General features: G+C 39.2%; 1 protein-coding gene across 1 annotated transcript in view; it reads right to left on the bottom strand.

Moving 5' to 3' along the window:
* Positions 1-8,098: 8,098 nt before the first annotated feature.
* The window catches only part of LOC139467401 (tubulin-specific chaperone D-like), an 86,307-nt gene continuing 72,322 nt past the window's right edge, over positions 8,099-22,083 (bottom strand). The window contains exon 38 of the mRNA XM_071248953.1: positions 8,099-10,501. Coding sequence (XP_071105054.1) covers positions 10,460-10,501 — 42 coding nt within the window. The 3' untranslated portion in view covers positions 8,099-10,459. The remainder of the gene's footprint in view (positions 10,502-22,083) is intronic.

Below are 22,083 nucleotides of genomic sequence, written 5' to 3'. Positions count from 1 at the left end.
GGTCCGATCTCCAGTCGCGTCATACCAAAATAGTTGAAAGATGGTACTTGCTCTAACAAGTACTACGTCTGCATGGCGCTCGGCATTAAGGTTTGTTTGTTTGTTTCTTTTTAACGCCGCAATAGTACAGCTATATGTCGACGGTCGGTAAATAATCGAGTCTGGACCAGACAACCCAGTGTTTGATATCATGATCATCGATTCACGCATTTAGTATACGATGACGTGCATGAACCAAGTCAGCGAGCCTGACCACCCGATCCCATTAGTCGCCTCTTACGACAAACATGGATTGTTGAAGACCCATTCTAACCCGGATCTTCACGGGTCGGCATTAAGGGCATAAACAAAGACGGTCAGGTCGGAGCAAGTATAATGTGTCTGAGTGGGGTATTCATGTCCAACTGCGGCATGATATCTCGGTGGGCTAGAAATATTTAACCGGCATGGATGGTGACCTAGTCCCAGAAATCAAACACACCTGCATGCACGTCTCTATACAAGTGCAATAATCTTGAACGCGACGTTAAATCCCATTTCACCTCACCTCACCTAAATGTGTTCCCAAACGAGAATCGGGAGGTTACAATTTTGGACCTTGCTGATTTTGTGTCACTGTGACCCGGCGGTATATGGATGAGCTCATGCTATCAGCCACTGGCTGGCTGGTTCAGGTGTCTTTTACCGGCTGCTGTGATATTACCGTCACTCACCTGACACTTTCCTGTATGATGAAAACACATCACCAACCGATCTAACTATATTTTCAAAACTGGTAATAATAATATTTCATTGTCTGTCTGTTTATCTGACTACCTGTCTATCTGACCAGTGAAGATTCCGGGGTAGAATAGGTCTTCAGCAACCCATGCTTGCCGTAAAAGGTGACTATGCTTGTCGTAAAAGGCGAATAACGGGATCGGGTGGTCAGGCTCGCTGACTTGGTTGATACATGTCATCGATCCCAATTGCGTGGCTCGATGCTCATGATATCAATCACTGGATTGTCTGGTCCAGACTCGATTATTTACAGACCGCCGTCATATAGCTGGAATATTGCTGAGTGCGGCGTTAAACAACAAACAAGCAAGCAAACAAGTTTAGACAAACATTATCCACTCGCCTGAATTAAGGATGCCTTTGAACAAGGCTTGGGGCAAATAACATTTCAAGCAAGTCAACCAAATAGTGTTTGTCTGCTAGCTCTCTTTAGTCCACCCCCACCACCCCTCCCCCAAAAGTGTTATTTAACCCAGAAGTGAACGATAAACCATTGATTACACAGCGACAATGTCTCCGTATCACTGTTACAACAATGTCTACACCACCCGTCATACAGGCGCAGGTGGCTTCGGGCGAATATTTTCGCCGGTGACGATGTGAAACAAGCCAGTGAAACAACATGTCTGTATAAACGTGGTTGTTTATTGTTATTTAATCTGCACATGAAATCAGTCTGGCTTGAAAGCTTTGTATTGTCATCTGCCGGAAACGAAACTGTGTGAGTTACATTGGCTGAAACGTGACGTCAAGTCCCGACGTTACGACGCGAGAAACGACGATATTTAACTGACACTAGAATGAACAAAGTCACTGAAGATTAAGTTAATTAGGGTTGTCTGACTGACATCATAACTGCACTGTATTAAACGTGTTGTTTTCCTCAAAGGGTTGGTGTGGTAGCCGGGTGGTTAAAGCGTTCCTCGTCACGCAAAAGGCCCGGGTTCGATTCCCCATATAGGTTAGTGTGAAGCCTTACTGGAGAGCCCCGCCGTGATGTGGCTGGAATATTGTTAAAACGGCATGAAACCATAATCTCTACGTCAGCCCATGTACACGTCTGGTCCTAATGTAGCAATTGGGGCGGTCGGGTAGCCTGGTGGTTAAAGCGTTCGCTCGTCAGGCCGAAGACCCGGGTTCGAATCCCGACATGGGTACAATGTGTGAAGTCCTTTTCTGGTGTCCCCCGCCATGATATTGCTGGAATATTGCTAAAAGCGGCGTAAAACATACACACACTAATGTAGCCATTGAAATGTTGATCTTCGACCAAATGAGTAAGTGAATGAGTGACTGGGTATTGTTTTACGCCGCTTTTAGCAATATTACAGTAATATCATGGCGAGGGACACCAGAAAATGGGCGTTACATATTGAACCCACTCGGGGAATCGAACCCGGGTCTTCGGCGTTACGAGAGAACTCTTCAACCACTAGACTACGCCTCCGCCCCTTCTGAATACTCCGACCACTGCATATGACGGTATTTGACATTGTACTCAGAAATATGACTCACTCACCCCACCCCATAGTATCAATCACTGGTTTGTCTGATCCAGGCTCGACTACTTACAGACCGATGTGATATAGCTGGAATAATGATGAGAACGGCATCAACAAAAACGAACAAACAAAAAGGACTTTCACACTGAACATCTATTATGGAAAGAGTGTGTGTGTGTATCAATACCTTACTCTCCATATGTGTCACGATTCCACGTAAATGTTGGTCCTCGTCGATCCACCAAACCCTGCAATATGTAACCGTCCCCATGGACGAATGTCGATTGAAGCGGTTGACTGTAAATGTTGGACAGATAGATATGTTGTTCAATGCAAATGAGAGGATGGATGGAAAAGGATAAACATACATGGCGTTCGAAAGAATTAAAAAACCATCAAAAAACTTTATTTATTGAAACAATCAAGTACTGCCCTTGAACTGAACAAAGGAATTACACGTCTTCAGTCTGTACACCAACAGTTTCTCTTCTTGTAGGAAACTCGGAAATTGATCTTGGAAGGCAGTCAACAAAATAGAGTATTTTCACAAATCTGAATAGAGGGTTTATCAAGTGGGCACGTCATTCTGTCGACGGCATCGCAAGACCACGTATAATATGTATACTCAGCGTCATTAATGAGGGGTCACGCAGATAATAAGAGATACAAACATTAAAAAACGTCGCATTTTCAACTTCCAAGAGTGCAGTTCAGTTGCATCTAGAATGAACCATATTTATTGCACGTGCATGGTTGCGCCCAGGCTCTTGTTTAGGGTGGGAGTTTTCCATCACAATTGACCTACACAAGTCATAGTTATGAAGAGCTGTCCATTTTTCAAGTTTCACAAAAGAATCTAATCAGTGTGACATTGACATAAACAACATATCCGTCAACTCTTAATCACATTGTCAACCAAATCAGACCTATCGACGCTTGTCGGCCTATGTGCATGCTCGACCACCCACATACCTAGGTGACCCTTTAATAATGATGCTGAGTATATGTGTGCATGTTCTCATGAAGATATCTCCAAAGGTTCTTGTCATCCTCCAACATAACATTTCCATTCTAAATATGTATCATAATTGAATGCAGACAAAATAAAACACTGGATAGTCGAGGATTGGTGATTCTATCGCCGACACTCTTTTCGTAATTGTCTCTATCGAAACACCCCAATGGTGTACTAAAATGCACTGCTGCACGGTCAACTCGTGTACCAAGAATCACGACGATATATCGGGTAAAACATTTGACGCAGTAGTGACAAAAATTATGTCCGATGCAATTCCCTATTTTGGTTTGTACCATATGTTCCCGAATTTGTCTGGCGAATTTACATGCGTTTGTGTCGGGCCTCAACGGTGAGGTAGGATACGTTCACCTTTTCGCGAACGCCTGGTATCATCACTATTTGATTCAAAGTGATTCATTAACACAGGATTGTGATACGCTCGGAAACATATACAGTCGACTCTGATTTTAACAGAGATTGCCTTTGGCTATGGAAAGGGTTTTGTCGCTTGTAATTAAATAATTGTCGTAATCAAGTCATCCAACGTGTATATTCAGGACACATGCATACAACTTGACCGTGGATTGTTTACATTCTTTTCAATGGTAATTTCGTTCCCGACTTAATTTTATTAACAGTGAATGTTGACCAAACAAGCATTGCATCTTCTAAATGCTGCGTGTAGTACTGCAGAAAATAAACTAAAACAAACAGAAAACCGAATGTTTTCCAAGGGTAACGAGAAACAAGAATATGATTTAAATAGCCTTACTTTTTGTATATTTGTCGACAAGCACTGTTTTCACTACATATTCCTGTTAAGCTAAATAGCAGCACGGGTATTATGGAAAACCACTACTGCTTCCAAATTAAGCCACAAACAGTTACGTAAGGGCAATCACGCCATTAATCAATCTGGTACTGTAATTCGAAAACCGGACCAAAATGAGTTTTCCTCATTTAATGAGTAAGCAGGTCAGAAGATATTCGTTACGCCATTTGCGTTGCCGGCTCGGGTGTCTGGAGAGTACCCAGCAACCCATACGCCTCGGCGCACGTTACGTAATGCAAGTTCCGGTCGTACGCTGGGGGAGCAGACGATACAATTCGAAGCTTCCTACATCAAAGGTTGGCATGCAGATCGCCTTAAAACACCCTTGTAATTACGTGCACTGGTTCAGAAAAGACGACAACAATTACATCGATTTAAGAGAGCACTGCCGGAGCTGTCTACACGCAACAGCCCGCATTGAACCAAGGTATATCCGAGATATTTCGGGACAACGAACAGCAGACCATTTAATGCATCTGGCATATATCGAGTGGCACAGATTAGTGTTTCAAGATCTGATGCTTCTAATGACGTTCAAAATGAAGTAGTCTGCATTGTCCTCATGTTACGGATATAAAATTTGAAGATTTGTAAAAGTGCTTTTAACGCTATCTAAAGTGAATAATTTCAAGTAATTGTGCCAGATTTAGAATACAAGAAAGTCGATATCAATTCTGGGTTGTCCTGGGTTGCTTGAATCAGTCAGTGCATGTCCATCTCAAGGTGAAGTTGTGCCGTCTGGTAATGGGTTATGCATAGTTTAATTTCAGTTATTAGTCTTCAAAGTTGGGACAAGATATAATTAAGTATTCATGAACATTTATGTTGTTAGGTTTCTCTAGAAACACCAATAAAAAAACATACAGTTCAGGCACATTTATCAAGATGTACTTGGTAATCACAAGCCATCAGCTTTTGCTAATTTGCTTAAAATCTAATCAGACATTTCCTACAGCCTTGTGTCACCTCCAACAGATGCTGAGCTTCAGTTATCATTCCTTGTGATGGCAGCTTCCTTCAAAGGAAACATCAAAGGCAATGTCATGTCCACTTCACAAAAAAGACAAAACACTTTGCATTTTTTTGCAATTTTATCCTACAGAATCACAGCTGGTGTGCATGGAACCTGCATATCTGTTACAATGAATCAGCACAGCAGCAATTGGCATCACGACATGGTGAATGTGTTTTATCATAGTTTTATCAAAGGATAGTTCACTTGGTTGAATGCCTCATGCTATTAAAATCCTTATAGTATAAGGGTAACACTATTTATCATTTGCAGAAGCCTGAGGTCTTCCATTAACTGCCCGACGAAGGAGTGCAGTTGAAAAGGCTGAGGGCTTCTGAAAATGATAATGCCCTGAAAAATAGTGTTACTGTTATTATTGCTAAAATGGATGGAATTTGTCATCAAATAAAAGGAAACAACAATATCGGTTTGGAAACAATCAACACAATGTCACTGACCCACTTTTACAAACATGGAAACGTCATAGAACAAACCAGATGACATCACTATTAAACGTGATATCACTACCCCTACGCTATGACGTCACCTAACAACGGGCGTGATATTGGCCCCTCGTCAAGTAATATGAGGGCATTATCAAGTTACAATGGCCCGTCGATTTCTGATAACATGCGGGCGGTTTAATGATAATTCTATCCATTTTTGCTATAATCACCATCATTCAATATAAAAGAGATGTTGGCAAGTTGCAAGCAAAGTCATGCAGAGGTATGTAAAGAGAGGGTCAAGATGAGGGTGAATATTTATCCAGTGTATCAAGTACAAGTCAAACCATATTGCTTACACCGTCAATAGTAATCAGTGGATTAAAAAGAGACAAGGTTTTAATTTTAGACAGACATTTTTATTGTGGGTGGTCTTGCACCGGAATGATACCTTTAACCTCTATATATGGTCATATTGACCGTTGGCCAAACAATGGATACTTGTGTTTCTGGTAACCTAGCCTTCTCAGCCATTACTTATGACCCTGAAATGTTCTATTTGTAACTATCATACATTATGAGGTATCCACGGAGTTTTGAGGATCAAAATTCAAAATCCAAGGATAGAAAAGGATGTCCACCAACACCCCAAACCATCTTTTGAATTTATTTTGTAGTCACTGAACTCAGCAAAAATCATATTACTATTTGCTAACCTACCAACCCATATCTGTTAGGAGCGGCTCCCTTATCCAGGTTAATGTTGTTTGTTTGTTTGTTGTTTAATGCCACACTCTGCAATATTCCAGCTACATGAGGGCAGTTATATATTTTATGTGTGCCTATCAGAAGTACAGAGTAAATAATTCTGTAAATTATAATTAAACAGTGTGATGCTCAGAATATTTCAAAAAGATTTACTTTGAATTCTTTTACTAAATACTTGCTTTTTTCATTTACTTGACCATGAGAAAACATATGTCTTTTTGAATATGATTCTTGGTATATTGGCTCAGAAAAATAGTGAAAAGTTACAAATACAACAACTTCGATGAGGAGTTAGCGTACTTAATTTAATGTGATATATTTAATTAGAATCATAATGTTTTAATGTATATTAATACTTCTAAATGAATATGTAACATAATGAAATATTTAAATGGAAAAAAATATTTCCAAAGACATAAAACAATTGATGTCATTCTTGTGTTTAGTATTACTATAATCTATAATACAGAACACACTACATGAGATAGAAAGAACACAATCTTGCTCCCATGGAAACATAACTATGGCAACACTTACGGTTTACAGATTCTACTGATGAGCCAAAATCCACAATCATCAAACAAAATGAAAATAGTTTGTTTACCCCGGTATTTATATTTTGAAATACAAAAGCTAGTTACAGAATTACCAAGAATCTGTAAACCACAAAATGTAGTAAGTGTGGCCTCAGTAACATAAAATACACACAAAACCAGTCACAAGTAATTACTGTTAAAAATATTGTCATTACAAAAAAAAGAGTAGATAAATATGTAGTGAATTACCCCACAATGAGAGCCTTTCACATGATGCATTTAGTACATAAATACAGGTATAGTATATAACACTTAGTGTCCAACCATTTTGTTTTTGTTTGTCCTATAATGATGCACTCAGCTATATGACGGTGGTCTGTAATCTCGCTGAACCCAACAATCCAGTGATTGACGTCATCAGCATTGACTCCTCAAATGGGATACAACCAGGCAGTCACACATCCCATAAAGTAGACAGAAACCTATAGGAGCCATGTTTGATCAGACCATACATTGCCATCAATGATACAAGTATTTGGTACCTGGCATGTGACGGTATGAAAAGGGACCCGTATTATAGCCAGGGTGGAAAACCTCATGTTTTTCCCCAGCTGTTTCGGGTTTATATGGAGATGTCAACCAGCATATAAAAGTCAGCTCGGCACTGATGTTTGACGGGGGCGCGGGTGGCCCAGTCGTCTAAGGCACCGCGATTCGCTGTGCAGAGTTTCGTCCCTTGGGCACGCCAGAAACCTATGATTGTGGGTTCGAATCCCGGTTCGCCCCAATTATGTTTCTAGGTTTGTCAGCACCATACCCGTGCTCGTGGGTTTCACCGAAGTGGTAAACGTCTGAAACCTGCATCACTTCGGGCTTTCCTCCCACATTAAGCTGACACGCCGCGATATGACTGGAATACTGTTAAAAGCGGCGTTAAACCCAACTCACTCACTGATGTTTGACAGTGAATGTTCGCGTCTCGTGATATAACTATTACCTCAGCAATGATTGTAGCACTCTCGACATGATACTTAATTAGAAAATGTGTTAAGACCAGTCACTGATTGTGTGGAATCATTATCCTTAATCAAGTATACTACTCAAAAGAGGTTAAGGATCACCCGATTCTTTCATAATGGTAAAGTTAATGTCATTACATGAGAGATTAACTATAGTTATATGAAAGAATCAGGTGATCCTTAACTTCTTTTGAGTAGTATATATTAATGTTGTTCATTTTGCACAGATGAGGGGATTGTATCTTACCATCTCCTCCCCACAAATAACAGTGTGGTTCTACCTGAATGAAGACTAATACATGTACACTGAAACCATGTGGATAGACAATTTATACTTCTGTTCAATATATGGTTAAACCTCTCGATGAAGTCATACTTGTTAAAATGTTGATATTATCATGGTGGGAAAATATGGCACTCACCCACTCACTCAAAATAATCAAAATGTATACTTTAGGTGAGTAGAAATTTCATTTCTTGAAAGTGTGCCTGTGTTTACCGGTAGTTGTTTTCTCTGTTACAGAATTACACAATGATCATCCACAGAAGTGATGTTCCCCAAATGATGATCAGCTCCCTGATGCAACGGTCAGTGGTAAGTCCATACTTGATTTAGACAGACGAAATAATTTTGTTATTCAAAATACTCAAGTCTTTTATCATCAATATGGAACCAATGATATTTTTTTTCATCAACAGCCTCACAAGATCCTTAATTTTTCAAATCATTGCATAAGCAGTTTATTGAAAACATATAATTTGGAGGAAAAGACACAATTAACAACAGATAATATGATTTGTTTGGGACAAACGAATTATGACAAATTCCCAACAGTATTGCTTAATCAATTTGTGCACATGAGTCAATGTTGCCCAAACTCTCTTGCCATCATTCTATTTGGAATTTAGTGTTAGTATGGACTATTACAAGCTGAGCATACCAGACAAACCAAAATTTTACTAGATACCAGCTTCAGATTAGAATCTGAAGTAACAGACTGTTTAGTACAATCCTAAGTGTCTGATCCAACTAGCTGGCTGGTGTAAGACATAGGATGGAGAGTGAGAAACCTTGCAAGCCATCCCTTCAAGCCTCTCGCAGGTGTCACACTGTTGCATATCACCAGGCCATTGCTGTCGGTATACACAACAGATTGTGTCCAAAACACTGATGATTGTTTCTTTTTTGCCTCCATATTACAAAATCTGACAAAAGCGTGTACCGGGTATAAAAAATAAGAGCTTCCTAAGCTCCTTAAATATTTAACAGACAGGAGTCACCATCAATCACTTTCCACAATTTGGTTCTATTTTAAGAATTAAACCTAGTGGTTCTGACCAAGCACACTTACCATTGTGCTATCCCTAATATTGAGATCAATGATACAGACTGGTTCAAAGTCCTGCATGTCTGACTAGCAGAAAGAATAAGCAGAGTTTTGGGGACAAACATTCAAAGCAACATTCACATACATGTCCTGGCATTAGTTACATATCACAGTTTAATGAAAAGCACAATTTAATTAAATAATTATTCACTGGGCACATTAAACAACAGGCTATTTGGCACACAGATCTTGACTGTGCACAAACACAAACATGCAGTGTTCATATAATTAGCACACACATTTGTTTACAAAGATCAAAAAGAAATTATGAGGATAAAAAAAAAAATCAAGGACAATATAACTTTGTAGTCTATTTTCATTCTTAAACAGGTCAAGGCTATGACACTTGAAAAAACAATATTTAAGCAACCTAGAAGTAATCACTCCTTCGGTGGAAAGTAGTGAAGATATGGTTCTAAATGTGAATTCATTTTTACCCTAGGGCTGTCACCAGTATGGTGTGCCTCTCAATAATCTATCATACACAAAATGAGAGCATTAAACCACCATGTTACACCTTGATTTTGTTCGTAATTGATAATAAGCCAAACCTAAATATCTGAGACTTGTAATTTCAAACATCAGTACAATCTGGACCTGGTTCATTATGCTCATATTAGCCTTTAATATGAATCAAAAGTGGGAGCTTAAAAACGTTTTTGCATATCCTTACAGATATCCTTTTGATCCATCGTGGAATGCCGCCAACAATTTATTCCATGTTTGACGGCACAAGTTGTAAAACATGGCGGGCATGACACAACGGAGATAATCTCACAGTGCCTCAGGGAATGTGCAACCTGATACCTCTGTCGCTGCCGATAATGTTAACACATTTGCCAAACTTAAATCTGATTCATGATAAAAGTGTCCAGTAACTTGAATTGCTCATTTTTGTTTCATCACAAAAAATATAAAGAAATACCAGGTACACAAAATATGAATGTTTAAAGAGATACCAGTCTCTTAATCAACAGCCCTGTTACCTCTAAACGAGAACTTCAATGCTACAAGTTTTATCACTGTTTATCACAGAGCGGTAGAAGTTAAAGGAAAATATTTAGTAGTAAATACAACCAGTATCTGGCAGTAACAGACAAGCTTCACGTTTTTTCTTCCGATGTCTTGCATCTCGACAACTTCCTCTCTTTTTACCACTCACACGTTCCCACCTTGACTCCCCTCTGGTTTTCCTGGGGGCTGAAAAACAAAAGATGGGGATGAAGATAAAGTAGATATCAATTAAAATGTGCCCCACTGGTACAATGACAGAGCAAGCAGATAGAGTGACCATTATGGAGTCTACATGGAGTCCGGCATCACTGGAGTCGGCCAATCAGAGGTCTTGGGACAGTTATGATATGGCACTATCACAATGGGCCCCGCCCTTGCAAGTGAAGAAAGTGTCAGAATGAAAATGTTTTGGAATGGAGTAATATCAGGTGGGGACAAAAGCAGCCCCGATCTGTTGACTTAGTCCCCTGCCAGGCCCACCAGTGTAAGTGGATACAGATAATAGATGATAGTAAAATATTTTCTGGTATGTCTGAAGGATGTTTTGACCAGATGGTGTTTGTGTAGTCGGTACACTTGTCAGTCACACTTGTAGCGATGGGGCCCGGGCCTCATTAGAAATATATAAGCTGTGGAAGTTTGTGCAAAATTTGCTTAAATTGATTTACTTTACTTCTGCTGTGTCTTGGGTGGTTTCGTGAAAATATTGTAGATGCCACGTCAAGTCCTAACTCGTTCACTCATTCTGTCTGTATCTGTACATGCATTTGAATCCCTGAAAGGATGAATCTAGGCATGCTCAGATGTCTACAACAAATATCTGTAAAAATTCTCAAATATGGAATCAACATTCGCAATATAGCTTACATAATAACAACTTTTATTACTTGCCCGTGAAAATCACCCGTTTAATAAACATACAGCTGAATTACACATTGTTTAATACCAAAACGCGTGCTTATGTACTCTCGGAACACGTTTCACGAACAAATATTGAAAATTCTCAACATCTCTTGGCTTATTCAACGACATTGTGTGTGGAGATGATAGATCACTGGGAGGAGCTTATGCACACTCGATGACCCCAGCAACTTTGTTGCTAGGCTGACGTCACATGGCATTGTTTCGCTGATGGATCTTGCAACAAAATTCCACAAATTACGTCATCGGGTATTGTGACGTGATTGTAAACTTTGAGGTGCAAGGCCCCGTTCCACAAGGTGATCGTACTGTAGCGCAACGACAGTCGTTAGTCTAAGTTAAATTATGTGAGTTGCGATAGCCTTAGCGCTACGATAATTTTGTGGGACGGACGCCTGAATTCTAAAGGTGGACCATTGTATGATATTAAATTCGTACGTTTCAACTTTTGACGTGTTTGAAGTATTATTCTGTTTAACTCAGTTGGATTATGCCATGGATCGTGTAGGTGTCAGCCTATTTACACTCAACAATATAATTCTAAAAACATTATAAATGACAAGTAATAAATAAAATACTGAACTCGCTCCAGTGTAAAACCAATTTTATGAAACTCGTGAATGGTTCTGGTATCTGACTCCCTTTCACTCGTCAAATACCAGAACCATTCACTCGTTTCCTAGAATTGGTATTACACGGGAGCTCGTTTAGTATTCTCTATGTCTTGTAGTTTTTTCATGGTGTCCTGCATTTCACTGATGACAGGTTCAGCACGGTTAGTACCTAGTAGCGTGTTATATCAATGCTAAACTAACTCAGGAAATGGGGCTTCATGAAAATTCCCAAATGTGGACAAAGTAATACTCTTTCCCTTTAATTTGCCTGTTAACGGCACTTAGTTGAAAATTCTGGATAAATCCCTGGTATTCAGCTGGGGAAATGTTCTGTGATCATCCCCAACTCAGACCAACTGTATACAAAGCTGCCCAAGACTGAGGAGTCTTCATCTGTGTATGTTGCTGAACATCTGTCTCTATCTGTGATTGTCTCCATCTTTGTCTCAGTTTAATGTCTCCATTTGCAATTCTGTATCTCTCCAACAGTGAGTGTTTGGGAGTTTGATTGTCTCTGTCTGTGTTTGTGAGTCTGATTGTCACTGTCTGTGTTTGTGAGTCTGATTGTGTCTGTCTGTGTTTGTGAGTCTGATTGTCACTGTCTGTGTTTGTGAGTCAGGTTGTCTCTGTGTTTGAGAGTCTGGTTGTCTGTGTCTGTGAGTCTGATCGTCTTTCTTCATACTGAGTCAATGATTGCCTCTGTCTGCATTTGTGAGTCTGATTGTCTCTGTATGTGTTTGAGAGTCAGGTTGTCTCTGTCCGTGTTTATGAGGCTGGTTGTCTCTGCATTTGTGAGTCTGATTGACACTGTCTGTGTTTGTGAGTCAGGTTGTCTCTGCCGCTGTTTGTGAGTCTGATTGTCTCTGTCTGCATTTGTGAGTCTGATTGTCTCTGTCTGTTTGTGAGTCTGGTTGTCTGTGTCTGTGAGTATGATCGTCTGTCTTCATACTGAGTCTGTGATTGTCTCTGTCTGCATTTGTGGGTCTGATTGACACTGTCTGTGTTTGTGAGTCTGGATGTGTCTGTGTTTGTGAGTCTGGTTGTCTCTGCCTCTGTTTGTGAGTCTGATTGTCTCTGCCTGCATATTGAGTCATTGATTGCCTCTGTCTGTGTTTGTGAGTCTGACTGTTGCTGCCTATGTTTGTGAGTCGGATTGTCTCTATCTGTATTTGTGAGCCAGTAACTGTGAGTCAGTGATTGCCTCCGTATTTGTGAGTCAGTGATCGTCTTTGTCTGTGTTTGTGAATCAGTGATTGCCTTTGTATTTGTGAGTCAGTGATCGTCTTTGTCTCTATTTGTGAGTCATTGATTGTCTCTGTATTTGTGAGTCAGTGATTGTCTCTGTCTGCATTTGTGAGTCAATGATTTTTCTGTGTTTTTGACTGTCTATATCTGTGTTTTTGACTCTGTGACTGTCTACATTTGACATCGTGACAGTGTGACTGTGTTTGTCGATATCAATAATATGTGTCTGATTAATTTCTGGATCTGTCAATTTGTACAAAAGTTCGAGAGCGTCTTTCTGTTCCTGTGACTGTCAGAGACAATCTACAGGTCATCTGTAGACTGTTGAAACTGACAACATGAACTCAACACGCAGCAAAGTAACTATATCACTGACAAGTTAAAGACAAGTTCAGAGAAAAAAACTGTTAATCCTTATCATTTAATAGCTCTGACATATAAAATGTACATTTATAGCCAATTTACACACCTCAGATAAAATTCTATACAGTTTTTGAATTCTGACGTTGATACACGTGAGGCCGTAAAGTAATAAATTCACTAATCTGTTTACACTATCTCAAATAACATGGTTAGACTCAGGTGCACTTCCTACCAACTTTCTGCCTAATATAAAGGCAGCAGACCTGTGATGTTTTTTCCTGAGACATATTTCCCATAAATTAAGCACTAACCGTGTGCTATATCAATCCATAATGTACTAGTCTGACAGTCCCAGCGACGGAGGAGGAGCCGGATTTACGATCATTTAACTCCCAGCAACTGTCCAGCAATCTAGGAGGGGGAGCTTATCACTAGAAAAACATTCCAACTAGGTATCGCTATCACACTGGAGAAAAGACCACGGGAATCATGGGTAGTGCACCCCTATCCACACAAAAACAAACAGGTGCATCGCTAAATCCCACCATTAAAACCTCCTTCCCTGAACAGAGAAAAATGAAACTCTACATCTCCACCAAGGAAAAAAATTCCCCTTTCGTAATTACTTTACCATCAATGTTTGTAGCCAGACTCCAAACGATACATTTCACCAATGAAATCGAGCAAAAAACTACAACTTCTGACATCCAACTGCCAATCAAGTCAGTCGAGAAAGGGAAACCAAATCTGGCCCAAGTTTGGACAGCTCATAGAAAAAACCTCATGCCATGACAATATGGAACAAAAAATATTTCTGCTTCTTCCCGAAAGTTGTACCTCTGTATAAAAGTGCAGGAAGCCATTATCTTGAGTACCCATGTAATCAGGGTAATAAGATAATCAACTCCAGGAACATTACATGATTACATAACCAAGAACAGGGCCATTATACTGTCTCCCTCGGTTCGAATGTATTGGACTAATATAGCTGCGAGGGAATAGCCTATGGTTTTTATTTCTTTAAAGTGCTTAAATATCTTCTCTGGTTCAGAGTACAAAATGAAAATTAAAAGTCCTTCCCTTATATTGTTAATGACCTAAGTTTAATGGAAAACGTACCTGGGGTTCCCAAACTAAGAATGTAACAGAGATGCCGGTATTGCTAAACTATACTGATAACAGACTCATTACATGGAACCATTTCTGTTGATTATACCTGTAAAGTTATATCATTGGGTGTGTCTTGACCGAATCACCGGTAGATTCCAAGAAAACATGTGTACAGCTGATTGCTGTTTCCGGCTTAGTTTACGAGAAATACACAAGGTAATCTTAATCCCTGGATGTAAAACAATGCCTAGCAGAACAAAAAGTACAATTTAAACGGTAAATAAACATGTCTGGTGATTTTTTATCTCAAATTTCGAATTTGTACTGACCAAGTTTCTCAACACCTGTTCTTTTACCGGAATTTGCTGAAGGGGTAGATCTACGGTGTAATTTATTTCTGCGCTTGACATTTGATTTTTTTTCTCCAAAATACTGAATCGACTAGAGGGGGGTGCACATTATACATGGGTGCACACTATACTCAAGAAAATACGGTAAGATAATACAGAATGAACCGAGATGTAGGCTAGGGTCTCAATGTTCACTTTAGCCAAACCCTTGTCCTACAGAATTTCAAAGGAGATAAAACTGGGATGCATTATTTCACCCAATTTACTGAAAGTCCCAAAATGTTTCTCCTTTACTTTCCTTCCTTTTTTATAACAATTACAAAAAAGCCATTGAAATTGCCAAAATATTTTCATCCGCTACACAAAGTCAAGGCTGGTTGTTCATTCATTCACATAAAAAAGAAATTCTGTGTACATTTCAGAAATGTTACTCCCAAGAGACAATCACCAACTTGATAGTTCAGTTTACATTTGCATGTTGTCAGGGCTTGATAAATGTATTTTTCATGTATGGCTGCCATTGGAAAATCATAGCTCCCACCAACATTTGCTAAATGCTGAAAAACACAAGTTTGAAAGAATCTAAGGACATTTTCACATGTTACTATTTCAATTATTTCCCAAAATTCTGTCTTTTCAATCTGCTAAATGTAAACAAAATAAGGACACATTTCATGTCTTCCCATGCACGCTTAACTTCCTTGATCATAAAATAACTGACACTGAATAATGCTTATTTGAATTTGTCTACTGGGCCGTTGTATTTGCTGAACTCTTGACATCCCCCTGTCATTTACGACTAAACAATAATGACACGCAATGTCAATTTCATACTTCATGCATGCTTCTCAAGATATGATATTTACATTATTGAATCAATAAATTGTTTGGCAATCGAGTTCAGCAGACTGCCATACTTGAGCGCAATATCACTTATAATGTTTATATTTTTCAAAAGTTGATAACCATGACACATTCATCTTTGCCCCCTCAGCAAGACCACTATTGATAACCTACTACAATTATATCATGTCCCCAATTATTATTAACAAAAATCAATAACATTATTATTGCAGCTTCGATGCAACAATGCAAAAAGTATAAATAACAATTTGGATTAATCAAACATAATATTTTCATTTTCTTGATAATTACATTTATTCATAGGAATTACAGCCGAGTGGCTTTTCAGAAACATTAATGCATGTATTATTAATAATGAATTCTATTCACTACTGATAGTTCTAGTTGTGAGTCATATCCAAAAATACTAAAAGGGGAATTTTTTCAATTGTGGGCGTGCTTGATTAGACAATTTCAGAAATATTTTTGGCCATTATTATTAGAAGAAGCACAAAGAATGTGAAAGGGGGCACTGAAATCTGGCTACACAGAGAGTGTTCTTGCAGACTCAGAACAAGGTCTGTTCAATGGGACCAACCACTTCATATTCTGGGAAGGTAAGAGGGGCGGAAATCTTTTCTAAGAATTGTTCCAGGAAAAAAATAACGGCTGTCAAGGTTTACCCAAAAAATTAATTGTTTGCAGGCTTGGGTTATCCTGAATATAATTGTGTTGTGAAAATTAATTCAATTGTTCATGAGCTTCTTTTCACAGACAAAAGATTTGTACTGTCTAAAATTCAGATTAGGTCTTAAAGAAATTGTCCAGTCTTAATATCTCCAGGTCATGCCCTGATAAGTTAGCCCAGCCTCTTCATATCTCCAAGTCATGCCCTGATAAGTTAACCCAGCCTCTTCATATCTCCAGGTCATGCCCTGATAAGTTAGCCCATCCTCTTCATATCTCCAAGTCATGCCCTGATAAGTTAACCCAGACTCTTCATATCTCCAAGTCATGCCCTGATAAGTTAGCCCAGCCTCTTCATATCTCCAAGTCATGCCCTGATAAGTTAGCCCAGCCTCTTCATATCTCCAAGTCATGCCCTGATAAGTTAGCTCAGCCTCTTCATACCTCCAAGTCATGCCCTGATAAGTTAGCCCAGACTCTTCATATCTCCAAGTCATGCCCTGATAAGTTAGCCCAGCCTCTTCATATCTCCAAGTCATGCCCTGATAAGTTAGCCCAGCCTCTTCATATCTCCAGGTCATGCCCTGATAAGTTAGCCCAGCCTCTTCATATCTCCAAGTCATGCCCTGATAAGTTAACCCAGCCTCTTCATATCTCCAGGTCATGCCCTGATAAGTAAGCCCAGCCTCTTCATATCTCCAAGTCATGCCCTGATAAGTTAACCCAGCCTCTTCATATCTCCAAGTCATGCCCTGATAAGTTAGCCCAGACTCTTCATATCTCCAGGTCATGCCCTGATAAGTTAGCCCAGCCTCTTCATATCTCCAAGTCATGCCCTGATAAGTTAGCCCAGCCTCTTCAACCCTCCATGTCATGCCCTGATAAGTTAGCCCAGCCTCTTAATATCTCCAAGTCATGTCCTGATACGATAGACCAGCCTCTTCACACATCTCCAGGTCACACCCTGACAAGTTAGCCCAGCCTCTTAATCATGTTAATATGTCCAGGTCATGCCCTGATAAGATAGACCAACCTCTTAATCATGTTAATATCTCCAGGTCATGCCCTGATAAGATAGACCAGCCTTTTCACACATCTCCAGGTCACACCCTGACAAGTTAGCCCAGCCTCTTAATCATGTTAATATCTCCAGGTCATGCCCTGATAAGACAGACCAGCCTCTTCACACATCTCTAGGTCGCACCCTGACAAGTTAGCCCAGCCTCTTAATCATGTTAATATCTCCAGGTCATGTCCTGATAAGATAGACCAGTCTCTTCACACATCTCTAGGTCACACCTTGACAAGTTAGCCCAGCCTCTTAATCATGTTAATATCTCCAGGTCATGTCCTGATAAGATAGACCAGCCTCTTCACATCTCCAGGTCACATCCTGACAAGTTAGCCCAGCCTCTTAATCATGTTAATATCTCCAGGTCATGCCCTGATAAGATAGACCAGCCTCTTCACACATCTCCAGGGCACATCCTGACAAGGTAGCCCAGCCTCTGAATCATGTTAATATCTCCAGGTCATGCCCTGATCAGATAGACCAGTCTCTTCACACATCTCTAGGTCATGTCCTGATAAGTTAGCCCAGCCTCTTAATCATGTTAATATCTCCAGGTCATGTCCTGATAAGATAGACCAGTCTCTTCACACATCTCTAGGTCACACCTTGACAAGTTAGCCCAGCCTCTTAATCATGTTAATATCTCCAGGTCATGTCCTGATAAGATAGACCAGCCTCTTCACATCTCCAGGTCACATCCTGACAAGTTAGCCCAGCCTCTTAATCATGTTAATATCTCCAGGTCATGCCCTGATAAGATAGACCAGCCTCTTCACACATCTCCAGGGCACATCCTGACAAGGTAGCCCAGCCTCTGAATCATGTTAATATCTCCAGGTCATGCCCTGATCAGATAGACCAGTCTCTTCACACATCTCTAGGTCATGTCCTGATAAGTTAGCCCAGCCTCTTAATCATGTTAATATCTCCAGGTCATGCCCTGATAAGATGGCCCAGTCAGCTCATTTAGGTTCAGGTCACACCCTCATAACTCAGATCTGTCAATTTGCTAATAACCCCGGACTTGAAGCAGCTAACATGATGAGAGATCAAACATGTTTATCAACAAACAAAAACATCACACAATTCTTAGTCACCCTTCAAGTACTGATTGGGAGAAATGTGGCAACAACTCATAAAGTAAACTTTACTTCCAGGTTAAAACTTGTACATGGCCACAGTGATGAAGCTAGTTACCAAAGATTCTATGTGTTCCGTATCATAACTCAAGCACACAACTCATAAACTGACATTCTTGAGATACTTGGAACCCAATAATATTCAGAAAATGCATGCCTGTTTTTATTAACAAACCATAATAAATGGCCATTTCTCACCACAAATATTACCAAAGGCTTTTCCTTTCATGTTCTCAAATTAACTCATCTTAGAGAACACTCTTGCACATGTGTTGGTCCAAAAAATAAGTATTTGAGTAATGTCGCCAACACATGAGGTGTTAAAAAAAAATGCAAAGAAAAACACACACAAAATTGAAATAGAAAAAAATCGGGAGAGCTACCATGTCTCTCACATGTCTTGAAATTTCATCTCCAACCTGGGTGAATACCAAACCAGCCATTGTCACCCTTTCCAACAGATCATGTTCCAAAATAATTTATTCCTGAAATGTGCTCAAGTCTGGCACTTCAATCAGTGGAAATAACATGAAACTAAGGAATAATTTCTGTGCTAAAAAGCAACCACACAAACTCAAAACAGCAAATGCCATATGTTTCATTCCCGACCGAGGGAAACATTTGAGCTTCTTCACAAAATGTTTTCCTAGTTGTCTGAGCTTATTCGTGAAAAGATGAACTGGTACTATGCAAAACACTTCACCAGATAAATAAACATGACAGCTTTATGATTTGGTATAACTAAATTATGACAGATGCATTCCCTGTGAAAGCCATTACAGTGATGTATGCATGAATGAGACCTGATTTCCCCTTCTCTGTCATCAGAGAACAAAAGCATGGAACTGCTGGGAAAACGAGATACCATAATACACTGAAACTCCATTTTCACATGGAAAACCAAAGTGATTCCAAAAAGCTGTTCCCTGTAAACTACTGCACAAGATATCATATTGAGATATCTGTCACTGAATGGAACTGATGGAAAATCAGGACTGCTATTTCTCTGTGTATTCAGAAAACAGCAACACAAAATGACCTTTACTTTCTATTAGTCATAAAATGATAACATGCTATGAAATGCATCAAATCATCCAGTTTAACTTTCTCCTTATAACTTACCAGGATACCTGAACAAAAAAACAACATATTTTGGCTCAAGGTACAAAAACGTAAGATTTGGATGATCAAGGCCTGTCTTAACCATCATAAACCCATGAGACATATTTCAAACAAATTGAGATACTAGTTTCTGATTCAACCTCATTTCCAAGGTTTGCAAATTTTCACATAGCTGATGCAGCTTACAGGAAACTCATCGCATCTAAATCTGTTGGATTGTTACCTCCACAACATGGTATGGATTTTTATTCACAAATTGCTCTTGGCACTACAATTGTTATTCTATGAGTCACAGCAGTAACAACACCAAGATGATAAATGAACCAGTACCTGATTTGGTACATTAAGAACCCAGTGATAATACAAATTTGGGTAAGACAAATATTTATGAATAGATTGCAAGTACTGGTACTAAAATGTGCGGGGCTTGTGTTACATAATTGTGCTAAACGATGTCACTTACATAGTATCTTAGTCGACAGTTATTTTTGTGTTAATCATTTAATAAGCCGTCTGTGAAGTTATCATTGTTGACATAGTTATTTATAAGAATTGACTTCAATATATTTTTGTGTCTACGGAGTTATAAACTTAAAAAGCAGTGTGCACATTTTGCGTGAAGTAAGCTGTGTATTCACAGTGTGCACATCCGTTTTTACGTTTATAGCTGCAAAATTTATTGAAGTAAATTTGAAAAAAGGGACTACATACTCTAATTCATTTTAATACGATAAGCAATAAAAGAAATTAAAACTATCATGAGTATCGAATTCTGATATATATTTTGTATACCGGTGGGAGTGCTTTTTTCAAGCAGAACTCTTAATATGTTGAAGATGGTATGCTTCTTAAGCAGGTCTTGTAAACTGTTTTTACTTATTTCATCCCTTGGGCACTACACTTGTCTGACTGCATCCAATCCAATTCCTAAACTGCTCTCATAACAGTTTTTTCCACATCGACGGAGCCTACAGCCCAGTGTTAGAATGGTTGATGGTTGATTTCATATCCCACAATTAGCATATAAAATCATATTTTCTCGAAGGCAGGTATTATGTCCACATGACAAGGTTTAATCATTAAGTAATTTTCTGGATGCTGTCAGATCTTTGACAGAAATATGGATTGAATGAATCTTGGAATATGAAAGCAAAGAGTTCAAACTGAAACAGAATAAACTTTTTTTTTCCAGTTAATATGGTGCACAAAATAATGACCCCAATATTCACATATTGGAGTTTATGGATTTTTCTGCAGCTACTAGCAATATCATATATATTTGTAAAGGCTGAGGCAATATTCGATGAAATATGCAAAACTTGTAATAGAAAGAAACCACACACCATCTCAAGCAGACAATGATCATGAGACAGTCCACAGTATATTCCAAACTCTGCATAAAAGTATATATATTCACTTGTCACTGGCATGTAACTGTTTCACATTATCAGTGACCAACTATATAGGAATTCTGAGTAGAGGCCGACCATTTGATATTTTTAAAAAAAAGAAAGAAAAAAATTGTCTCTGAAAAAAATAATTATGCAAAATCACCCACTCTCCACCCAGAAAATCAAATGGTTGGTCTCTAAGAAAGGTATTGGAAGCTGGGTATTGGAAGTCTAGTTGTGGAAGTTGTGAGTCATCCCATCCAAAGTTTTAACCCCTGTTCAATACCCAAAAAATGTTAGTCCAGGTTGTACTATCATATTGTGGGAAAACTACTGGAAGCTGCTTATAAGGCCCCCCGATAGTTTTATGTTTCTGGTCTTTTGGTTCTGCCAAAAATAATGGGCCGAAGCGGCTTTTATCAAAATGCCGTTTTCCCAACTATACATAAAAGTTAAGTAGAATGATGTCTAAACTGCACTTGACAAGCCAAAAGGCCTTATCATCTCCCCACCCCCATCAACACACACAACACACACAGACACGCCATGCATCATGTGCAATGTGTGTTTTCATTTGGTGGAAAGCAGGTAAGAGTTAACTGTCCTTGGTTAAAAATCCAGAAAATGAAAAAAAACAACTGGGAAGAGGAGTCGGTAACCGTGCACACTCACTACACTGTTTCATCTTAACAGCATAAGTTCATGTTAAGGTCAGCAATGAAAAGACATGGTTTATAAAACCAGGGCCTGAAGACGAGTCTGGTCCACAAAGCAAGTTTAGCACTATGGCTGTCAGAAACTCCCATTCTTTAACATAGCCTTATGATAGCACCAGATCCTTTAGTTAAAAGGATCCCAGATCAAGTTTGGTGGCTCTGTCAGTGGAAGAGGTCAAGATGACATGAATCTTA

Source organism: Haliotis cracherodii, unplaced genomic scaffold (assembly GCF_022045235.1).
Source record: "Haliotis cracherodii isolate W230 unplaced genomic scaffold, xgHalCrac1.p SCAF_2, whole genome shotgun sequence".
NCBI lineage: Eukaryota > Metazoa > Mollusca > Gastropoda > Lepetellida > Haliotidae > Haliotis > Haliotis cracherodii.
This window is presented reverse-complemented; position numbering and strand designations above follow the sequence as displayed.